The sequence below is a fragment of the Porites lutea genome, chromosome 11 (assembly GCF_958299795.1).
Source record: "Porites lutea chromosome 11, jaPorLute2.1, whole genome shotgun sequence".
NCBI classification, from domain to species: domain Eukaryota; kingdom Metazoa; phylum Cnidaria; class Anthozoa; order Scleractinia; family Poritidae; genus Porites; species Porites lutea.
In genome coordinates, this window is record NC_133211.1 from 26,733,636 (window position 1) to 26,755,247 (window position 21,612).

The 21,612-nt window shown below is 38.1% G+C and overlaps 1 protein-coding gene across 1 annotated transcript; it reads right to left on the minus strand.

Moving 5' to 3' along the window:
- Positions 1-238: 238 nt before the first annotated feature.
- LOC140951667 (squamous cell carcinoma antigen recognized by T-cells 3-like) lies at positions 239-21,577 on the minus strand. The gene is made up of 27 exons (XM_073400968.1): positions 21,327-21,577; positions 20,191-20,317; positions 19,244-19,348; positions 18,293-18,417; positions 17,650-17,709; positions 16,652-16,695; positions 14,483-14,544; positions 13,470-13,594; positions 12,556-12,711; positions 11,869-11,973; positions 11,294-11,327; positions 11,070-11,180; positions 10,097-10,159; positions 9,345-9,403; positions 8,285-8,394; positions 6,816-6,928; positions 6,033-6,109; positions 5,464-5,598; positions 5,296-5,386; positions 4,740-4,824; positions 4,192-4,273; positions 3,225-3,308; positions 2,977-3,081; positions 2,742-2,831; positions 1,804-1,887; positions 1,108-1,253; positions 239-942 (listed from the first exon to the last, which is right to left on the minus strand). The coding sequence occupies exons 1-27, from the start codon at positions 21,501-21,503 to the stop codon at positions 738-740; spliced, it is 2,760 nt and encodes a 919-aa protein (XP_073257069.1). The 5' UTR covers positions 21,504-21,577; the 3' UTR covers positions 239-737.
- Between the last annotated feature and the right edge of the window lie 35 nt (positions 21,578-21,612).

Genomic DNA, 21,612 nt, shown 5'->3' on the forward strand with positions numbered 1-21,612 from the left:
CTTATGTGATTTTCCTTATACCAGTTTTTATATTCAACAACCAGTACCGACAGAAAACCAGAAGGACAGAAACTGTGACAAGTACAGACAGAAAACCAGAACGGACAGAAACTGTGACCGGTACAGACAGAAAACCAGTACACAAGACTTAACGGAAAATAAATCACTGCAGGCTGCTTTCAGTTTAACGCGAGGGAATGGGTAACTCAGAGATCCTCAGAACAGGCCGTCAAAGGTGTAAAGCAGATTCCTTGCCTTTTCATTTATTCCTACTTCACTACACTTTCATTTTTGTGCATTTATATCAGTAAAAACGATATATTTTCTTCAATTTAGCTCTTACTAAAATCATTTTACCACAAGGTTTATAAAAAACATGACGGGGTCAGTGTCCCTTCGATACATAGGATCTTAGGACTTTCCGACGTTTTACCATCTTAGTTTCTTTCCTTTACACTTAAAAACCTACACAACTCTACAGTTAGAGGAAAACACAAAGAGGACGGTCAAGGGACAGTTTCTATTCATTTCTAAGACTGGCATTTATCAAAATTTGTACCGCGTTCTTTCTGTCAGATATTTAAGCTCGTAGAAGTTCTCTTTTAACGCGATGTAGTCAGTCCTAAGAAAATGCAGGATTTGCTTGCCTCATGTCATGTAGCAGTTTCTGAGTTTCGCTGCTGTAGTCGGACTCATATGGGTTCTTGTATAAATAACAGATAATTCGAGATTGGTTTTCAGTTCTTTTTAAGCATGAGGTTTCTGAAATACTCATTGGTAAAACCCTTTTTAGCCGGCTCCGACGACTGGCTGGCACCATTGGCCTCGGTCTTTTCCTCACTTGCTGCAGTGGAGCTCTTTGCTGAGGGACCTGGTACCGACGATGTGGCTTTCTGAAGAGACCTGGGAATGAGCTGCAACTGGGTTCGTGAACGGCCACGACTGAAAAACAAAATGGGTATGATCAGTTATGAACTTGTTGTTTCATTAGCTGCTGCAGTAAGCACTCTACCCTCCCCACCCTCCCAGAATTACAGGACTAGCTACATACGCTTGAGGTCTCTTAAAGGCTTATGGAGTTATTCATATAAAGTGAAGCGTTCTTACCTTCCTGGCTGCTCTTTCCCAGGCTGTTGCTGTTCGGTTCCGGGCTGTCTGGGTTTTCTAGCTGGTGGATTTGACAATGCAACCGAAATCTGCCTGCCTCCCACGTGACTTCCATCCAACGCTAATATAGCGGATGACGCCCCTGTCTGATTAAAACACGAGGTATTTCGGACCAACAAAAAAATCTCCGCACTTCGAGCCTAATAAACTTACATTAGTAACAGGACGAATTAACCTTAATCTTCTACATGCTGTAATCTTCAGAGAGTAAACCTCTTTTGACAACTTTTTCCATCCAAGTTCTTTACGGGACTGGCTTAAATTAGATTACTCAGGCAATTCAACGTGTATCTAGTATAATAGCATCTCAAACAAATGTGCAAACGAGGTAAGTCCTTTGAAAGGATGGAAGTGTCAACAAAGCCTCCCGTAAATTACATACAAGATTGTTACGTTTGATAGTTTTAAGTTATCGCTCTTATCTCATGAAGTTTACGTAGTAGTCTTTAGTTTCTCCGAATCAGAGGCAAAAGACAACTCCGTTCGTATGCGATATTTCCACACACAGATCTAGCACGATAAAGCAATTTGCACAATTTAAAGGACTTCACCCCAAATAACACCTGAGGCTCGGAAGGACGAACACACTGAGGCGAAAACACAGGTGGATGACAAGGAGCCAGCGGTCTCACTTACCTCTTGCTCATACTCTACGTATCCGAATCCTTTGGGTTTTCCAGCTCTGTTGGTTACCAGTCGTATTTCGTTAATTTTACCATGCTGTAATCACAAAAAATGCACTTTATTTGAGTGTTAATGTATTTACGGGACCCAGCCATTTTACGTGGTCATCCGAGCCACCGGAAGGTCCAGCCGCTTGCAGTGCAAAGAGAGTACCTTCATTTCTCAGTTATTTTAAGACCCTGAGTACCGGTCCGGTCCCGGGAATCGAACCCGCGACCTCCCGCTTCACAGTCAAGCATTCTACCGACTAAAATAATCCTGCTGCGGTTAAAAACATAAACAACAATCTATTGTCATTGTGGAAACTTACTGTTTATTGTCAGGCGCCGATTATCCGGAGTCTCCACTTGTGCTATAACTTTGCGTCAACCTTTCCCGTATTTTTATTTTAGAACTAACAATTTCCCGCGAAAAGTTGATTCTACGCACGTCTGCACAGAGCCACAAAGAAATCAAATTCCCCCTTTGTTCCTTCGCCGTATTTTTAGGAAAATTCACCTCTGTGCGATAAATCAACGACGTTGTTATTTATAACACAACAATAGCAGGTTCATAACGTATATTCTTCTTACCGGTATATTCGTACAGAAAGAGGTCAAATGCAACATATCCTTTTCGCAAACGTTACTTTGTGGTTAAATTTGCTCGTCTCACGTACACATGCATAAGGGCCATCATTGACGAGGATATACTAGTGGTGTTTGCTATGAGGCAGAAATTCTTCAAACCGCTCAATGCCAACTGATGCAGAGAAGACGTGATATAGTTCAATGTTGAATATTAAATATTCAGCATCAGTTTAGTTCCCTCAAGCAGACTTGCCTGTACATTATGTTTGGTGTACCGATAGTCTACTAATCATAAATCACTACAGTATGCAAAAATCTCACCCCTTTAAACAATTCCTCTAGATCTGACTCTTTAGCGTCGAACGGCAGATTAGAGACAAACAGTGTTTTCTTGTTCAGTGATGTGGGAAACTACGAAGAAAAAATACAGTGGCCACATTTGAATCAATCAATAAATCAATCAATCAAAACCTTTATTTAAACACGATGAAAGTCAAAAGAAAATAAATAAATAACATATATCTGTTACAATTAACAGGTGTCAGTAATATTCTACCTTGAACTGAGTAGGGTTTGTGGACTTGTCCACTGAAGGAGAGATAAACATGGGTCTTCCCTCCAACTTGGTTCGGTCCATGGATAAAGCAGCTTCCACTGATGACTTCAATTAAAAAAAAAACAGTGGATTGAAGAAGCAGTAAAAGATACAATTTCATTACGCTACAACTTTTTGCAAACGAATACGTCCTCAGACAAAAAAAGGTTAAGAAGGGAAAAGGCCTTTTAACACCAATGCCCTGTTACCTGATTTTTGAACTCGACATAAGCATATCCTTTAGATTTTCCACTCTGATTCCTTACTAGTCGAACTTCAACTACTTCACCTAGCTGTAAATAATTAAGGAAGGCGATTTATGTCATTAGTAGCCATTTGATAATCATTGTAGAAGAATTAGAGTAAACGTGACTATAGAACACCTTTGAATTCCTGGCACTGAGTGTTAAGAATAAGAACTACCATGCACTCTAGGCCAAGAGAGGATAAAGCTCTTGCTCTAGACTTGTCATAAAAATATTTCCATGTTTACTTCCTTGGCCAGGACTACAATCTAGTTAAAGTTAAAAAATGTAAAACACGAATACTGTCTGTTCCCGTACTAACAACCATGTCTAATGAAGTGTTCAATTCCAGGCTAAAGAAGAGCGGGCGGAACTAACTTAAGCCATCTCACTCATCACACGGGGATCAACAAACACTTTTCATTCAACTAATTTGTTCTTTTCTAACACGTTAGCATGTTTCAACCAATACCATAGCTGCAATCTTCGGTTTATAAACCACACACAACCCACGATAGTTTGACTTGTATGCCGCGCTCTGACGAAGAACTATCGCTCGAAAGGTCAGTGCAATGGCCAATTTACTTTGCCAATTCATTTGCTTCCGATTGAAAATTATCAAGAGAAAGATACATAGAGGTAGAGAGATACATAGATAGATAGATAGATAGATAGTTTATTAAACACTTTTGAAGCCCAAAGGCTGAATTGCGTATTTACAATTCATATTATTTACATAATACAAACTAAAAAATTGTATAATCTGTCCTATAAACTTTTAATAGATAAAGCTAAATTGATAAAAGAGTTAAACACCCTTAAAACCTAATTACAATATTATTCAGTAGTTAATAAAACGTTGTTCTTTAAACAGGAGGACATAATAAATGGGGAAGTTTTTAAGAAAAGCATTTTACTGAGTGATCTTTACCGGTGAGAAAACATCCTTTAGACGCTCTTCATCAACTGAAAACAGTAGGTTACTGACAAATACAGTATTGGGATCTTTTGTGCTGCAAAAAGGAAAAAAATAACAAATTGCAAAACTTTATAAAGCACATGTGAGTATATATGACCTTAAAAGTACAGTTAATAAATACATTTAAAAAAGGTTGCAAAAGTTAGTTGAAGCAAGAAAAAAGAAGAAAACTGTAGTTAAATGGTTCAGGACTTCTGATCTGCTGCTACCTGAGCAGGTAAGTTTGGTAGGTGGCTTTACCTAAAGAGATCTCCACATTTCTCTTCTTAGTCGCTCTCACTAATACTGTTCGATTAGAGACTGATGGCGAGCTCATAAAGGTATGGAAAGAAGAATAACCATTAAAGGAAGAGTGCAATGGGAAAGAAACAGTAGATTCAGTCAACCCCCATCCCTTGGTTGCAACCAGAAGGAAGAAGCTATCAAAACTAAAAAGGAAAAAGAACGCAAAGGAATGGTAAAGTGCATTTTTTTTTCGACTGTTTAAAGTGCATCCTAACCTGTCATGCGTGCGTTTCGTTGTGGTCGATGTCTGCTCATCTGTTGTCTCCTGAGACGTAGAGGAATCGATCTTTTCCATGTCAACTAAAAGGAAAAAAAAACAGTTACAAACCAGGAAACAAAAGGTAGAAATTACAAGTATTAAAAGAGTTCGCGCGTTATCCACTCATGCAGAAACAGCGCCAGAGGTCAAGGTCAGTGAACTAAAGAGAGTCAGCACTAGATATTCTCAATGGGATACTTCTGACAGACGAAGGAGCAAACATCTTTAACGTCAGTTTATTTGAGTGTTTTAGTGCACCTGGCACCTATCCCGTAGTCATGGTGACCGTTGGGGCGCCACGGACATAGCAACCCTCTCCAACCATTACAAAACGAAAAATTCAAGAGGAGATAACAAACAAAATCGACCAAAAATGTTTTTCACTGCAAAGAATGTGTGGATTTTTTAACAGCTTTCTCAAATAATATCACTTTTACCAGTTGTCATAATCGCGTTTTTAAAAATTTAATAAATAATGAATAAATAAAAAATAGCGAGCTTTGTAATCTTACCGTGAGGTTTCTTAGCGGCAGGTTCTCCAGAATCTTCGTCATTCGGCTTTGATTTCTGATTCTTTTCTCCAGTGACACCTTGGTCAACAGCCTAATGAATGAGTAAGTACGATCTGGGTTACACGCTCGCCTTAGTTCCCAATTATCATATTAAACCAGCTCAGTCACCTTTCTTTTTTTCAATTCCAATTTAGCTTTCTTCTGTTCCGCTTTCTTCGCGGCTTTTTTCTCGGCATTTGCAATCCTTCTCTTCTCTTGAGCTTCTTGTTCAGCCTTTTCACGAACAACCTGCTTTTCAGCAGCCTTTAAGTATTAAACAGATATAAAACAGGTCACGGTGTCAAAATTGTAACCAGGAAAACCACAACTAATGGTGATGTCTGACAGTATCCGCTACTAACTCCATAAGTTTTCCCTTAGTTACGAGCTGATGTCAACGGTTCATATGTTTTATTTTTCGCAATCTGTGAAGGTAGTCCCTGACATGTTCCAAACTTGCGTTTTTTAAAACAAGTCACAAAGTTCCTACGGCTGACTAATATCACCTAATATACCCGCTAAAAGACTTGGTTAATTGTAACGACGTCTAACTGCCTGATTTTTGTGACATGTCTGGAAAAAAATAATTGTGACAATCGTGAGATATTAACAAAAAGAAATAACGTGGAGCAGAGAAAAACTCGCTACATTTTTATTTGCCTTATTTCCAAACGACAAATCTATGTAGCTTTTCAAACCTTCTGCCGTCGTTCGTTGACCCTTAAAAGCTGCACACGACATTTTGAAAAAGCAGCATCCCAGTCTTCCAAGGTTCCTAGGACCAACAAAGCACAGTTTAGGGTTCAGTTAAACAAAAATTCGATTCCTGAAATAAGCCCAAACATTGGTAGAACCACGTTTTTCAGACAGAAACAGCTACTTCAATAGTGTCTTTGAAAATAACAGATAACCGTGGAAAGAGAAGCACGCTTAACTGACCTGACAGGTGTTTTGTAGATCAGAAAACGATGAGCAGGAAATATTTTGCTTTTGAATAAACATACAAGAAAATGAAAACGCTTGTTGCGGGCGACAAAAGGAGCCCGCCGCCTCTTCTTGGTCAGCGACACACTTTTAACTGTATAGCGAGATTTTTCTTGATTCTGTTCACATTCTTGGGATGTCCGTGTTGTACCGACTAATATGCATGGTATGTGGACTCGAAAGCCCTAGCGTTGAGTTAAAGGTCCGTCTGATGTCACAGTAATCACGTGAATGCACATGCAAGTGATGCAACAATCATTGTTATACAGTCGATTCGCAAGCACACGTAATTCAAGTACACAAATGCTGTACTAAATGGGAGACTTTTCGATTCGCCTTGCCGGCCTGGAATCTATTTACCCAGTAAAATGAAAGTAGAGCCTGATCTAAGCTTAGTGCGGGACAAGTTTTCGGTAAAATAAGAGTGCTAGCAAAGTCTAGAAACAGATGCAACTTAACTTTATTCAGGTTTCACTACAGTGCACGGCTTCACTCACCTTCCTCTCTTTCAAAACTGAGCAGGGCCTGGATCACCATTTCAGGGTTATCACTTGCTGATTGCACAGCTCGTTGAAGAATTTTGCGACACTTCTTAATGTCACGAACGGACCTGGTTGGAACAAGATGTCCAAAGATATAGGAGTACATTCAATGCAACGTGCATAACAATACTTTGTTATTAATATTCGCTTCCATAACCGCCTGTCATAATCTCGGATGGTGCTATGCCTTTGGAAATGAGGCACTGTTTATTAAGAACACGCACGGGACAAACTACAACCAAATCCAAAAACATCATCTGTAACAATTTTAATACTTTTAACCAAAGACTGCGTGAGATAGATTTTTTCCTTCGCATTTTATTCATGAGATAAAGACAAAAGGCTTCAAAGTCATTGGCGCTAATGTATCCTCCGCAAGTTAAAGGGATTCCTACGCAAAAAAAGAGTCAATTCGGCGCGCCCTACACTACTGCTGCAAAACTACGGAGATCTGTAAAGACATAGGGGCCTTGAGAGAGCGCGACAAAACAAGAGGTTTATTTCCAAACAGCGTAACCATAAGTTGCTTATACTGAGTTATATTTCCTCTTTCTTTAGTTTAGAGATAGACACCTGTCTATGAGCAAAAGTTTTTCTCCTGCTGCATCTTTTAAAACGCTCATATCTCGGCTGTTTTAGAGGCGATTTGGATAAAATTTTACAGAATCATTGAGAAATGATGGAAGTATAGGAGGGTTTTTTTTTTTGGTAGATCGCGCTTTACGGCAATGCGCCACAGTTGTACTTAATTGGGAAATCGTGATTTTGTGTCCAAGTTCGCAGAAAGAATGGAAGACAGCACTCTGTGATTTTATGAATAAATGATCGCAAAAACTAAGCCAGACCTATGAAATTGCTTCAATATTTACTCCATTTTGCGCCTACGTTAGACAACTTAAAAAGTTTTCAATGGACACGAAATTCGGGAATTTTGTAGTACACTAATTAATTGAAGCACTGAAATTTTTTAAAGAAAATCTACGTACAAATTTTGGTTCAATCGCTGTTTTCGTGAAAGTAGCCTTAGAAATTACAAAAAGAGCTTAGCATTGCGTTTTACTGATTCACATGTTTTCATGTTCTTTCGAAATCGCGCATGTCTATTTGCGTTTAGCCGGTTGTAGAGTGTATAAAGTTTATTTGCAAAACGAATGAGTGATAAAAACTTTTCGGAAGCATCCAAAAGTAGCAAATTTGTCTTGATTAAGTCCAGTCTTCAGATCATGGATTATTTATACCTTTTTGTAGAAATTCAAAGTTATCTCGAAATTCTTCTCACAGAATTTTGTGAAAATTCTCACAACAGAAGACAAGCACCCAAAGTATAAGTAGCGTAAAGTATTTCCAACGGCAACGTGACGCAACGACTTCTCCCCTCTCTTGTGCAAAAAATTCGAAAGATTACGAGATCACTTTTAACTGACCTTAACACATTGGCGTACTCGAGCCAGATTTCTGCCTCTCGCCCATGGTTTGGCAAGATTACGTTGTCCCAGATTCTCTGACATTCTGTAATGTTTTTGATGTGAAACGCCTATCATTGAAAACGAAGAAAACAAAGGAAACAGCCAGAGACAACCTTAGAATAATGAACCTAAGATAAAGATAACGAAGAGATACAGTTCGTAATGTAATCATACGACTGATTAACAAAATCCGACGGCGTAACAGGAGTCCGATTTATTTAATCACGAGTATGATTACAGACCAAATTGGACGACACGAAGTTCTGTTACCAATTAATCACAATTATAACAAAAGTTTGGATATTTCAGGCTTTTTAAACAATTAAAACACAAGAAATTCTTGATGGCGCGTACTGTCCAATTACCAAGCCATGACGCTTACTGTCCAATTGCACTGTCCTGTAAGTGCTGAAATTAGGACAGTTGATAACCAATCAGATTTGAGAATTTTGTTATAGTTATGATTTTCATCGTAATTTTTGAGAACGCAAAACAGAAACCCATTTGTTACCCCGATGCTGTTAAGTAAGGATAATAAAGTGGTCCTTAAGAAAAGTTTATCATATCTCGTGGTCAGTTTTTTTTGTCGGTATCTTGTAACAGTCATCATTTGACAGACAAACCTGGGCCCGACGGCCCACCCCCTACTCTCCATCCTTGCTACCTAAAGTTACACTGAAAGGAAAGCAGTCGAAACGAGGACTTGAAATCACACCTGGAAATCGAACTCGGAACCTCTTACACAAAAGGCCAAGCATTAACTGACTAGGTCAATCCTTGTTTTTAAACCGTCGCCTGACTCACTAATAAACTGAGAAACCAATGAACTGACAGATTCAAGGAATGGGCAGTTACAATGATGTCTCCAATCCTACTTTTAAGGAGAGTATTCGGTACTAACGCTAAGTCCAATATCCAATACACTAACACTAACTCGTAGGGGGTCTAAGAGATATGATACTTTATCAATCCCCAACCTCAGAAAATAAGCAAACAAAAATACTGTCAATTTATTTACCTCAATTCGTGCCCAGTATCTGTCCAAAAGATTTGTAGGATCACCATCTTTGCCGAAATCTACGAAAGAAGAAAGTTCGAACATGAGCCAGGTCGACAGGTTTCTACTGATAACGCCGGTTTCATACAAGCATACGCTTACAGCGGCTGGTGAAGTTTGAAAAAGAAAAACAGATAATGAATAAAATTATTGTAAACAAGTTATGTCTTCAAGTATTTGTATCAGTTTATATAAGCGCATGAAACATTTAATTTTAACTGTCAAAAACATAACTTTTAAGTACGTTTGCAGGTTCTCAGGCCAATCTTTAAAGCCGCCGTGTAATGTCCTTTTTATTATATAGACAAAAATACATCGATAAAATAATAGAGGGAAATGACCGAAATTAAGTCATCGATAAACTCACGTGTGAGATTATGGAAAATAAACCACTCGGGTCCCGGATGTAGTTTTAATTAATTTTACGAGTGGTATATTTTCCAGTAAAACACTCGTGTCTATATAATAATAACTATTATTACGCAAATAAAAAAACTGTTCCTCGTTTACGATTGGTTCAAATCCCCTCGGCTAATATTTTATAGTGTTGACTCAAATTTGAAGATGTTAGCTATAATAATTTTTGTGGTTGACTGGACGCCAATCAAATAAAAAAGTAGACTGAAACAGAGACCACGACGTCACACAAGTTGTATAAATGGAAAAAAAACAGGAACAGTAAATTACAAGGAGGGGTTTGATTCTAAACTCACAATTTTGTAAATATTCCGTTGCCGTTTTTAAAGTCTCTCTGAGTTCCTTAACCTGTTGGCCATCTGTAAAATTGATTGCATGATGAGGCAATTATTAAACACAATGAATGAACTGATAGCAAGTGAAATAATCAATAATTTGAAGACTGACAGTTGCCAAGCGAGACATTTATTCAAAGTCATGCGTGTGCACAGTCAATCAGTGTATTGCTATGTGCCATAAGTACACTCAGCCTGAAAGAATAACTTTATATTTCCATGTGATTTTCAAAGGATAAACTCAACCTTTACGCTGGCATGACACAGAAGGTGAAAAAGTGCAAAGTAATGAAGATCATAAGGAAACTATGAAATAAATCAGGAGGGTTGAAATCACTTTGTTGCTCTCAGGTATAGCCCCAAGTGAGTATAGCTGCGTGGTTTGGTCTCCCTTGAAGCCTGGTTCAGTCTCAAATGATGCCAACATGCCTGCTAAAGTATTAGAGAAACCAATTACTTTATCCACTGGGCCAGGTGGAGATTTATCCAGTATATAGCACTGTCCACCTTTTGAACAATACATGGAACCAGTAAGAACAGTTTTCATGAAGAGCAGGAGGCTTAACATTTACACCAACCAATCTTGTGAACAAACATGAAACTATGTGGTGGGAGAACAACCCCTGCGAAGTATGTGAAAATCATCTGAACAGACTCAAAAGAGTAGAAAAATTGCATCGCCACAAATCACAGCCCATATTTTCTAAAACCTCTTAAATGGAATAGTGCGAAACATTTGGTTTTCCAACCAGAATTCTGATTTTCCCATATTTGTAAATGGTAAGTACCCCAGGAATCCAGTTTGAACTACTCACGGTCATAGGTTCCAACACTGGGTATTGTTGCAAGAACTCAGATATTTTGATTGATGCCTGTGTCACTGACTGAAAACAAAATTGTTAAAAAGTAATATGCATTTGTTGCAGCAGCATACCCTCAGTCCAGTCATCAGTCTTTCTTCTCATGTAATCACAGTAAGAATGCCATAACTGCAGGTAATCATCACTAGTGCTAAACCCACAACCAAGAGCTGTGTCCAGGGTTTCTATACAAACAAACACCAAAACACATTACATCAGATGAAAAGTGCATGACTTACAGGGACAAAAGAGAGGGAAAGCAAGAACCACTTCCAGCTAAGCAAATAATCAGCAATACCTTTTACTTTGTTATTATCCTGCCCAGTGCGCTCCTAATAAAGAAAAGAGTAAAAACTCTTTGTGTACTGTATTTACTCGATTAAACGCCGCAGATGGAAGCAAAATTACCAAGTAACACTGCACCCAATCAAGAGTATATGCGCATTTTTTTGAGGATTGTAAGAAAAAACTCGCTGATTCTTGAAAATTAAATAATCAAGACAGTTACAATTCTATCTCAGCAAGAGAGATGAGACACTGCAACTTTTTTAAAGACACCTTTCTGTTTCACACAATATTTCCAAATGATCTATCGTAAACATTGATGTCAGTGATTTAAAAACGTAATTTTGAAATAAACGCCGATGCGTTTAATTGAATAAATACGGTATTCCTCAACATCAAACTTATGTGTAACTAAAGTATATATTTAAAAAGTGCACAAAAATGCTTTATCTAAATGGATGTATATATTATTGAGGAACACAAATACACAAAAAATGAGTGACTAACTGAATGATCAGATGACTAGAGAAAAATATAGAATTCAATGGACAGATGGATGGACAACATAACATGCATAATTATTGTTACCAGTGCTCTGATATAATTCTGCCAGAGCAGGGATACCCAAGGACAGTTTCTAACAGCACGTTCATGCACAGGAATTACGACTGTGGTTATCTTTAGAGTGGAATCCTGGAAAAAAATAAGTTTGGTACTAATAAGAAATAAGAAATTAAAGTGCACTAATTCTAAATGGATAAATCAGGTTTTAACTTAAGTATTCCTAGAAAGCCAAGGTAGAATTTCCTGGATGGCTTGCATACAATGCTTGTTAAGGAGAAACATAGAGTCATAAATACATGTACAGTTTGGCTTTTCCAGAGTTGTGCTGCAGGAAGCACATTACTGCAGTAGGACTGGCTAGGTCAGTAGAGTGCTTGACTGCAACGCGAGATGTCACCAGTTCAATCCCCGGGGCCTGACCAATACCCAGGGTCTTAAAGTGCAAATGGCAAGACCTTCATGAGCTATGAAAGACCAATAAAATGGCAGCCTTGTCTCCAGCAAAGATGTTTTTTAAAAGTGTCCTCAATTTTATTAGCACTTTCATGCTAAATACATTAACCTTTTTTTTCCTTTTTCATTTCTATCCTTCCCTGTTATTTCACATAGAACTTAAATGTCTGTAAACTGCGTAAGATTCAACAAAAGTACATTAATTTGTAAAATATACATACAAAGGATACTAAAAAATATTGAATTCAAATGCCTCACCAAATAGGAGGTATATTCAGTCCACATGTCCCCTACAAGGCAATTGTCCTTGATCGCTCTTTCATACAAACATTGTATCCTGGCTGGATGACCTTTCTTCAGTTCATATTCCAAGTATGATTTGTATTCAGTGGTCTTTGGAGGCTGTGCTGAAGCCTAAATAAGATAAATAACATTACCACTTGAAGTGAAATTTGCCCTCCTTTTCATTGGCCGAGAGCCCACCAAATGACCTACAAATAACTGCCCACAAATAATGGTCTGCTCATGTGCAATGTTGTCCAACTGTGTTTGGCTGCAAAATAATACTCTGCTCATGCCTAAATGAAACCATGCTTTTCTCCTTCTTGCGATTGCACTTGCACGAAAATGGAATATTGATTCATTGATGGTATATTTACTTTGAAACAAAGCTGTTTGGGTAATAGTGAACAAATAAAAATGGTATTCACAGCTATCTGAAGACCAAAAATCTGGAATTCTGACTAAAACTATGGAAAAAATACAAGACACACAAAACATATTGCTTGATGGATGTTACCTACTTTTTGAGGACTATCTGCAATAAAAAACATCTGCTACTATCCTGAAACCATGCCGAGAAATAGACCAAGTTCTGAGGAAAGTCTATGAGGAGGTAAGCTTGTTAAGAACTTAAAATATTTTGAATGAATAATAAAACAACTATTCATCTTGGCATTTTTATGACGTGAAGAATTATGCCTATCTTGGATGTTATCCATCCTCAATCTGCATAATTCTTCACGTCAAATGAAAGCCGAATTCAATAATAATAAAAATTAAATTGTTTATGATTGCACTCTCTTCAATAACTCTCTTGAATGGAGATATCCTTATTAAAAAAGTCTTAATAAATCCTATAAACAGGGCTGTAACTGTACAATGTACATTACCAGTGTATCTTCAAAGGGCAGACAATCCTCCAGTTTCGCCAACGCTTTGTCATAAGCTATCTTCACTGCATCAGGGACGGAGCACTCCAGCCAGTCTTCAAACTCTCTAAACGTTGCCTGCATCCCTAGAGATCACCAAAATTAAAGAATCAACCCGTATTAACAATCAAGTGAGAATTCATAAACCATTTGTTAATTATGGCTGTCCTGTAAGACATATACATGTACGTTGTACCTTTCACAAAGGATAATACCTCTAGAACTGGCATTTTTGTTGTCGTGGTTTTTTTTCTTTGTTTTTTGGCAAAGTATGTGGTGTGAGCAATCTCTTCCTTTATAGTGAATAATATCAAAGGCTTTAAAGCTCCAGATTGAATTATATCTTAAAGATACTGACCAGTCAAAAAGGTCTAGCAACAATGTAAAATGTAAATTATACAAAACTTATAAACAATATTTTTTTCCACATACTGTTTCTTGAGGCATAATTAGTATCATGGTAGATTCAACATGTTCACATATGCTGTGAGAGGCCTAATTCTTCTTTTTCTTCCATTAATTTTAACCCCTTGTAATAACACTAGTCACCTCTCTGCTCCAGCCTTTAGAGGGATAATTTTCAACACTGGTTATAGTGCAATTTATAAGAAATGGAGTAATGAGTAATGATGCCCCCACCCCAAACTCCGAAAAATTTGAAAGCATGCCAATTTCTTTTAAACATGTAACTGAAATTTCTACTGCTTTTGCTGTGCCTATTTGCCACTTTAGAAACGAGAAGGAACTGAGCAGGGTTAACTTTAATAAAGACTTCTGCGACTGTTACCGGGGACAGGGTAAACAACTTGACCAATAGCTGACTGGCGCACCACCAGTAACAATCCCAGAAGTCTTTGAAAAAGCTAACTCGGGCCAGTTTCCTTAATTCTCACTTTTAAAGTAGTGGATGTGTAAAAGGCTTCTGACCCTTGAATATTTTAACAGGTAGGGCTAGCTTATAAGTAGGTGTTTACCAAGCAGAGGGACAGCAAGCTGCCTTTTGAAGACTGACAACACTCTCTCCTTCTGAGCTGAACTATGGAAAGAGAGGAACAAATTAATTATTTTTAATTAAATTAAGTATTAAATAATACAAACATGGCTTTAAAGGAAATTCCCTGGGCCCAGTTGTTTGAAGGCTGATTAGAGCTAACCTGATTTAAATTTTAATCTGGGATTCTTTTTCTTTTATTGGAAAGCATTTTCTTGGGTAGTTTTCTCTATTCTTTTAAGATCATCCAATCATCATATGTAGATAAAAAGAATTAAAATGAATTTGCTTTTTATCCTTTCAAATCTGAATTCAAATTTTGCACTAACCCTGAGTTATCTTAACCCAGCTTTGAACAACTCGGCCCAGGTGTCTGCCATCCTTAAAACAAAAAATTAATGCACTTTTGATGGGGGTGTAAGTGATTCTTATCATGGCTCTGGTTAGGGTAGTTACTAAAACAAGGAACCACCTGAAACGACCTGAAACGACCTAAAACCAGCAATAATTTTTTTTTAATTTTTAATTTATAATGATGTACCAGTGAGCAGCACACTTACACTTCCAGTGAACAATTTCACTTGGAAGAAAGAGAAACCATGCTCGCCCGGGGCAACAAAAATTTTTGTGCCCCGGGAGAGAATCAAACTCGCGACCTTCCGCATACTAGATCGGACGTTCCGCATACAAGATCGGACGTTCTAACCACCGAACCACCAGGGCTCTAGCATTAGTGAAGTCTGAATTCTACTATACCAGCAGAGTGTACTACACTTCTGTACTGCTCGCCCTAGTCTACCTGGGGCAACAAAAATTTTCGTGCGCCAGGTGAGCATGGTTTCTCCTTCTTCCAAGTGAAAATGTTCACTGGAAGTGTAAGTGTGTTGCTCACTAGTACATCATTAAAAATGAAAAAACTGAAACTAGCAGAAGCCACACGAGAAACTGAGCATAGAAGTGCAATGCACTCAGCTCCTAGTACAGAAGTGTAGTACACTCTGCTGGTATAGTAGAATTCCGACTTCACTAACGCTAGAGCCCTGGTGGTTCAGAGGTAAGAAGGTCGCGAGTTCGATTCTCGCCCGAGGCACGAAAATTTTTGTAGCCCCGGGTGACCATGGTTTCTCCTTCTTCCAAGTGAAATTGTTCACTGGAAGTGTAAGTGTGCTGCTCACTGGTACATCATTAAAAATTAAAAATTAAAAAAAAAAATTAAAAATTAAAAAAAAATTATTGCTGGTTTTAGGTGGTTTCAGGTGGTTTCAGGTGGTTTCAGGTGGTTTCAGGTGGTTCCTTGTTTTAGTAACTACCCTCTGGTTAGCCTCCAAGGCAGACATTCAAAGGGCTTTTGTCATGCGTTTCTGCCCCAAGAACACCTGCTGAAACCAAAGTGGGCTGTGTTAACCCCTCATTTCAGAAAACGTTCATGGGACAGGAAGGCATGATAAAGCCCTGAGAACATCAGTCTGGGACACTTCGCTCTGGTGTCAATTGGGGTGTCATTGAATGGTCATTCATAATGCACTTCTCTCTTTTCTTACTGTCCCTCAATTTTCATGCCACAGAACTACACAGTTTCTTCACTTTAACACATTCACAGATCAACTGCCTGTAACTGCCCATGTAGACCAACGTCTCTTGTAGCACAGTGACATCATCAGTTTTAAGGGTTGTAGAAAACATTGACACTTTACTACTACAGGAGAGGACAAGCAGCATCTTTCAAACCACACCGATGCCCATAAAACTATCCTTCAACAACCCAGATGCAGTTCCTTCAAAATAATTTCAAAAAAAAATTCTGGCCATGGCTTAGCTATCTTGCCTTTGTTATACACTCCAATGCCCCCATTGTACTATCTATACATAGGTATTCAATACTTTCAAGTGGTCTTAATAGTAGTAGTTTAAACTAGGGTTTAAACAAACCTACTCCTGGCAATTTTTGTAGAATGAAAAGTTTTCCTGTTCCTATCTGCTGTGTTTGAAGGGAAAATATGGAGGCCCCAAGCCTCACTGGGATTTTTTGTTAAATACTACCCCTTGCATACCACAGAATATGCAACAAGTTACTAGCTTTCTGATTGGCTGTATTCTTTAAAGCATGGGATAGATTAGTGTACATGCACTACTTTACGAGTAGTGAACTCACATTTTCTCCATCATAGTTTCTCTGTTTTCTTCAGTCACCATTTGCTGTAAAGTTATATGTAACAGAAATGGAGTTCAGTTTTACAACTAAACTACGAAAACACAGGTAAGGACATGTGTTTAACACTGGAGTAAATGTATCAGCCAAAACAATTCTTAAATCAAACCTATTTGATCCATTTGAACACCAAGCTGGGCAATATTAGATGTTGTTGGATCGGCTTTGAATGATTTGAATCTTTTAAACGAAAACCATCCAATCATTTCCCGTTTTCTGTGTGCAGTGAACCACGTTGCAACTTAATAGCCATGTTTGGCCAAGTTTGAACTATATCATTCAACCACGGCAGGATTAGCTCAGTCGGTAGAGTGCTTGACTGCAGAGCAGAAGGTCAGGGGTTTGATTCCCAAGGCTGGTCCGATACTCAGGGTCTTAAACTAACTGAGAAATGAAGGTACTCCCTTTGCACTACAAGCGGCTAGACCTTTGCGTGGCTCGGATGACCACGTAAAATGGTGGTCCTGTCTCCAGTTGGAGACGTAAAAATAGTGTACCTAACCAGTAATTTTGTTATAAATACCTTGACACTCAAATAAAGTGCTTTTTTGGCAAGATACATACATGTGCAATACAAATTATTAGTGCACATTCTTGTGAAAGCTGAGTCTACATTTTGTCTGGCATTCTCATTCACAAATCAATGACTTTCTATGTGAGGTTTAATTTCTGGGAAAAAAATTGGCCCAGAAATTCTCTTTTACTTTCATTTCCTGTGGAACATCACTGTTCTACAGTATTCCTCTTCCAACACAGTCCAACATCACACAAATAGGTCTGTAGGTCTGCTTTTTTAGGTGACCATTAAAAAAGCATTCACAGAACATCTTTAATTCAAAATTTCGATAACTAATTTCCATCAGAGAAATAAAATCTAACAAACACTGCACTGTAGTGTAAATACCAAGAGCCATTGGTTTAACATTTTGTTGAATACTGACCTCAAGGGATTCTAGTATATCTGTTTCAAATTCTCTATACCCTTCCCAAATGGATGATCCCTGAAAAAAAAAAACAACATAATTATGTTCCTTGGCAGTGCAGTGCTAGCATATAAAAATGTATATTAGTGTCAACCAAATAAGATGCTACTTTACCTTTTCCCGGGCAGCTTTTGGAATAAAGATAGTATAGAAAAATGAATTTGCACAATCCCAAAAATGTTATGGAAAATGTATAACGCTACAAGAGGACTTTGTATTCCACAAGAATAGTGAAGTACAGAGCAGAGATGCCAAGCTCTGGAGATCTAAAATCTGGAGACTCCCTCTTCTGCATTCCTCCCCACCCAAATATCAATGACCAAACCACCCTCCCTCCAATTAACACAAATCAACCTGCAGTCTCCAATTATATCAGAGTGTGATTTACGACATCATTATGAAATCCTACATTTTGAGTTCTGCTGTCAATTTATTGCCAGCAAAACTAAAATACCTCTTGTGATCCAAATAATTTACTGCTGGGAAAAGGGTTTTTCTGGGAAGATTAAGCACCTTGCACATTCCATGTTAACAAGATCCTGGACAGATTTACGTCTCATCAGTATGGAATTTTTGGGACAACTATGCATTGAGTACCTACCTCAGTTACATGGAGACCGGTAGCAATAATAGCTTTTTCAAAGATTGATCTCACTCCTTGAAGACTGTCTTCACCTTCCATGGTATCCATCATAAACTGGCAGTACAGAATCCACAGTTGTACAGCTGCAGCAGTTAAAATTAATTATTCAAAGCACCTTTTAAGTGATGATAAATACTGTTTTCTTTCTTATGGTGTATTAGCTGTAGCTGTGCTGTATTAGAAATACGTGTATCGCAGAAACTCGCAAAGCTCGAGGGGGGGGGGGAGGCCCATAAAATGTCAGGGATGGAAGGGCCGGGGGAGAGAACTGGAGAAAACTGTGTAGGTTGGGAGGGCGGGTTTCAACACTGGCTCTAATATTGGAATGTGAGATGTACTTAATCTCCTTTTGGCTGGAGTAAATCTTAACCCAGTGCTCTGTCGTTAAAAAGGATTTTCTGGGACTTTAAGGGGGGCTGGTGTTGTTAAGGAAGGGTAGGCAATGTTTCATAGGTCCCGTGTTTACCCCATCTGACCCTCCTATATATGTAATTATAGTCAAAAGAAAATGGAAAGTGCTGTTTATGATGGTGTTTCAAGTACTTTCCAGCATGTCAAAAATTTTTGAAGTTCTGGAGGTATGTTTGTTGCCCTTAGATAGTGCAGCACAGTGCCAAATACACCAAAAACTATGGACACAGAAAGATTTCATCCTACAGCTTGACATTTCTCACCATAATAAAAACAAGGAAAGAAAAGAAGGGAATGAAGAGGAAATAAAGAAGGAAGGAAGAAAGGAAAGATAGACCAACAGATTGAAGGATACACGGGCCCATGCATGCACGCACAGATGCTAAAACAGGAAGATGATCACTTGGTGGTCCTAAGGACCACATGTTAAAAGAAACACTGCTAAATAAGCTTAATTTAGTTATTTACATTATTCATAACAAACAATAAAAATCTTACATTGATAGTCTTTAACAGCTCTTTCAAATAATGATATAAGATTCTCTTTCTGTTCAGGTATACATGCTAATGGCATTTCATCTTTAAGCCACTCTGACCAGAGCTCTAATTAAAAACAAGCCAATGCAAAAGTTTTCAGTGTTGTACTGATATAATATCAATTAATTTTAATTTCTTTATAGCCAACAAGAAACAAATCACTCCAGCTGCCCTCTTTCAAATCTTACCCCTAGTGCTTTCAAAAGCACTATCTAGAAAATGAAATTTAAGTATTAGATGCAAGTGTGTTGTAATTGATCAAGAAAATAACGTTCCTAAATATTGAGGAAAAATTCTCCACAACGTCACACCGACTGAAAGCAACAGCCAGCAATGGTTTCATATTTCATGTGTAAAGGTTCAGGATATGTCAGGAAGGCCCAAACAACTTTAATTTTGTTTTATAAATAAAGCTTCTTTTGGACAATTTCAATCATCTAATTGAAAGTGGAGTTTTTATGCTGGTAATGCAATCCGTTCATAATTAACCGCTTGCCTACCAGAGCCAAATACACCCAGCAACCGCTGACCTTTCTGAACGACTAGAGTTCAATTGTTCAAGGCAACCCGAGCAACCAGACTTTTGGTGATTTCATTTGTGTGAGGACATATAATAACGTCCTAGGTCACTGAGTGACTTCATAAAGGACGTATATATATGTCCTTACTAGGTAAGGGAGTAATGAAAGTCATAATAATGAGCAGAAAATGCCGAGTATTTTGACTGGAATAATAATAATACACAATAATAATAAAGTGAACAGGTGAGTTTTAGTTGAGAGGATGATCTTCAGCTTGCGTATAATGCATTTTTTTTAACATGTGGAACAAACAGTAAAACAAACAACAAACAACACTTGTAGTTACTACAAGTAGTTCATAAATACCGCTATACAAAATAATGTTACCTTGTGTCAAAGGGAAGATTTTGCTCATACTCTCTCTAGCATTCCTTACTCTGTCAAGATCACCAGACTCCCTGAGCAGTTTGATAAGTTGCACATGTGAATCATAGTGGTAAGGATTACTCTCCACCTGAAAAAACAATCACAAATGTACTTTTCCGGACACAATTAGGTATATATAATGCACCACTGACCAGACCCGACTCTGTTTACAACAAAAAGAAACCTAAAAAACCTATTCTGTTTAGGCGAACAACCACTGGTATTTTATATGTAGCTCTGATAAGGGTAAATTCAAAATGATTGTTGATTTGATTCCCGCAGAGTTTTTGACAGCTGTTTTAATTTTTTCAGTCTATTTACAGATGAAAAAGAGGCTTAGCTTGCTTAGCCAGCTCACTCACTCCAAAGTAATCAATGCTTTCAAGCTATAGAATTCGTGGACCGACCTGTCGTGGAAAATCTCTAAATTTAATCTTTCCAAAGCTTTCTTTGCAAAAAACATGCATGGCTTCGGTCACACATCGATTCTTATTTCCAGTTTCCATGGTCACCGCTAGGAATGCCTGGGACCACAACCGCCTTTTTGTGTACTAAATACAAAGGAAGAAAACGGCTTGCAGACTGCCAATTAAACTGCCAATTATGTATTAAAGGAAAGCAAAAACGTTATCTTCTATGAAGTTTTTAAAACCATATAGACCCACGTGCATACTTGACAAAATAGTCACACTATGCCACTGCCATATAGAGAGGCTCATATAAAGACGGGTTAAAAACTGACGTACAGGGACATGGCCTACACATCAAAATGCGAAACGACCGCGTTTTTTGAATTTCAGACTAGGGACATATGTAACCAAAACCCCCACCCCCACCCCCTAAGAGGACCTTGTTATAATAATGCACATTTTACTTTGCATACTGATACTGTACATGATTCCGACAGATGTGCAAGCATAAGCAAGAACCTAACAATCTCAGTTACATTGCAGTGCTGTACATAGGTAACAAAACTGTTGAGACACTATTGTCAAATGGGGTAAAGTAATAAAAACAGTATTTTTTTTTTCTTTCCTTGTTTTTAGCAGGGGTACAACTAACAAGATCAGAGGCAAGCAAAAAAAGCATGAGGTCACCTGGAGCTCAAGCTGTTGAATTTTCGGGTCAACAGCTGCCTCATTGGCATCAGAATCTTCAGAATCTGAGCTACCATCTTCTCCTTCGGCACCTTCGCCCATAATTTCGTCCTTTTCCTCCTCGGGTAACGTTTCATTCACGTTCGCTTCCACTTCCATCTTCGTATTTTCCGCCATATTGAAACAAGAAATACTAAAGGATTGTGGGTAAAATAAAAAGCGAAGCCCGCGATATTTGAACGGTCGGAAAACAAAATGGAGTATGCGCAATAATTTATTGCAAAAC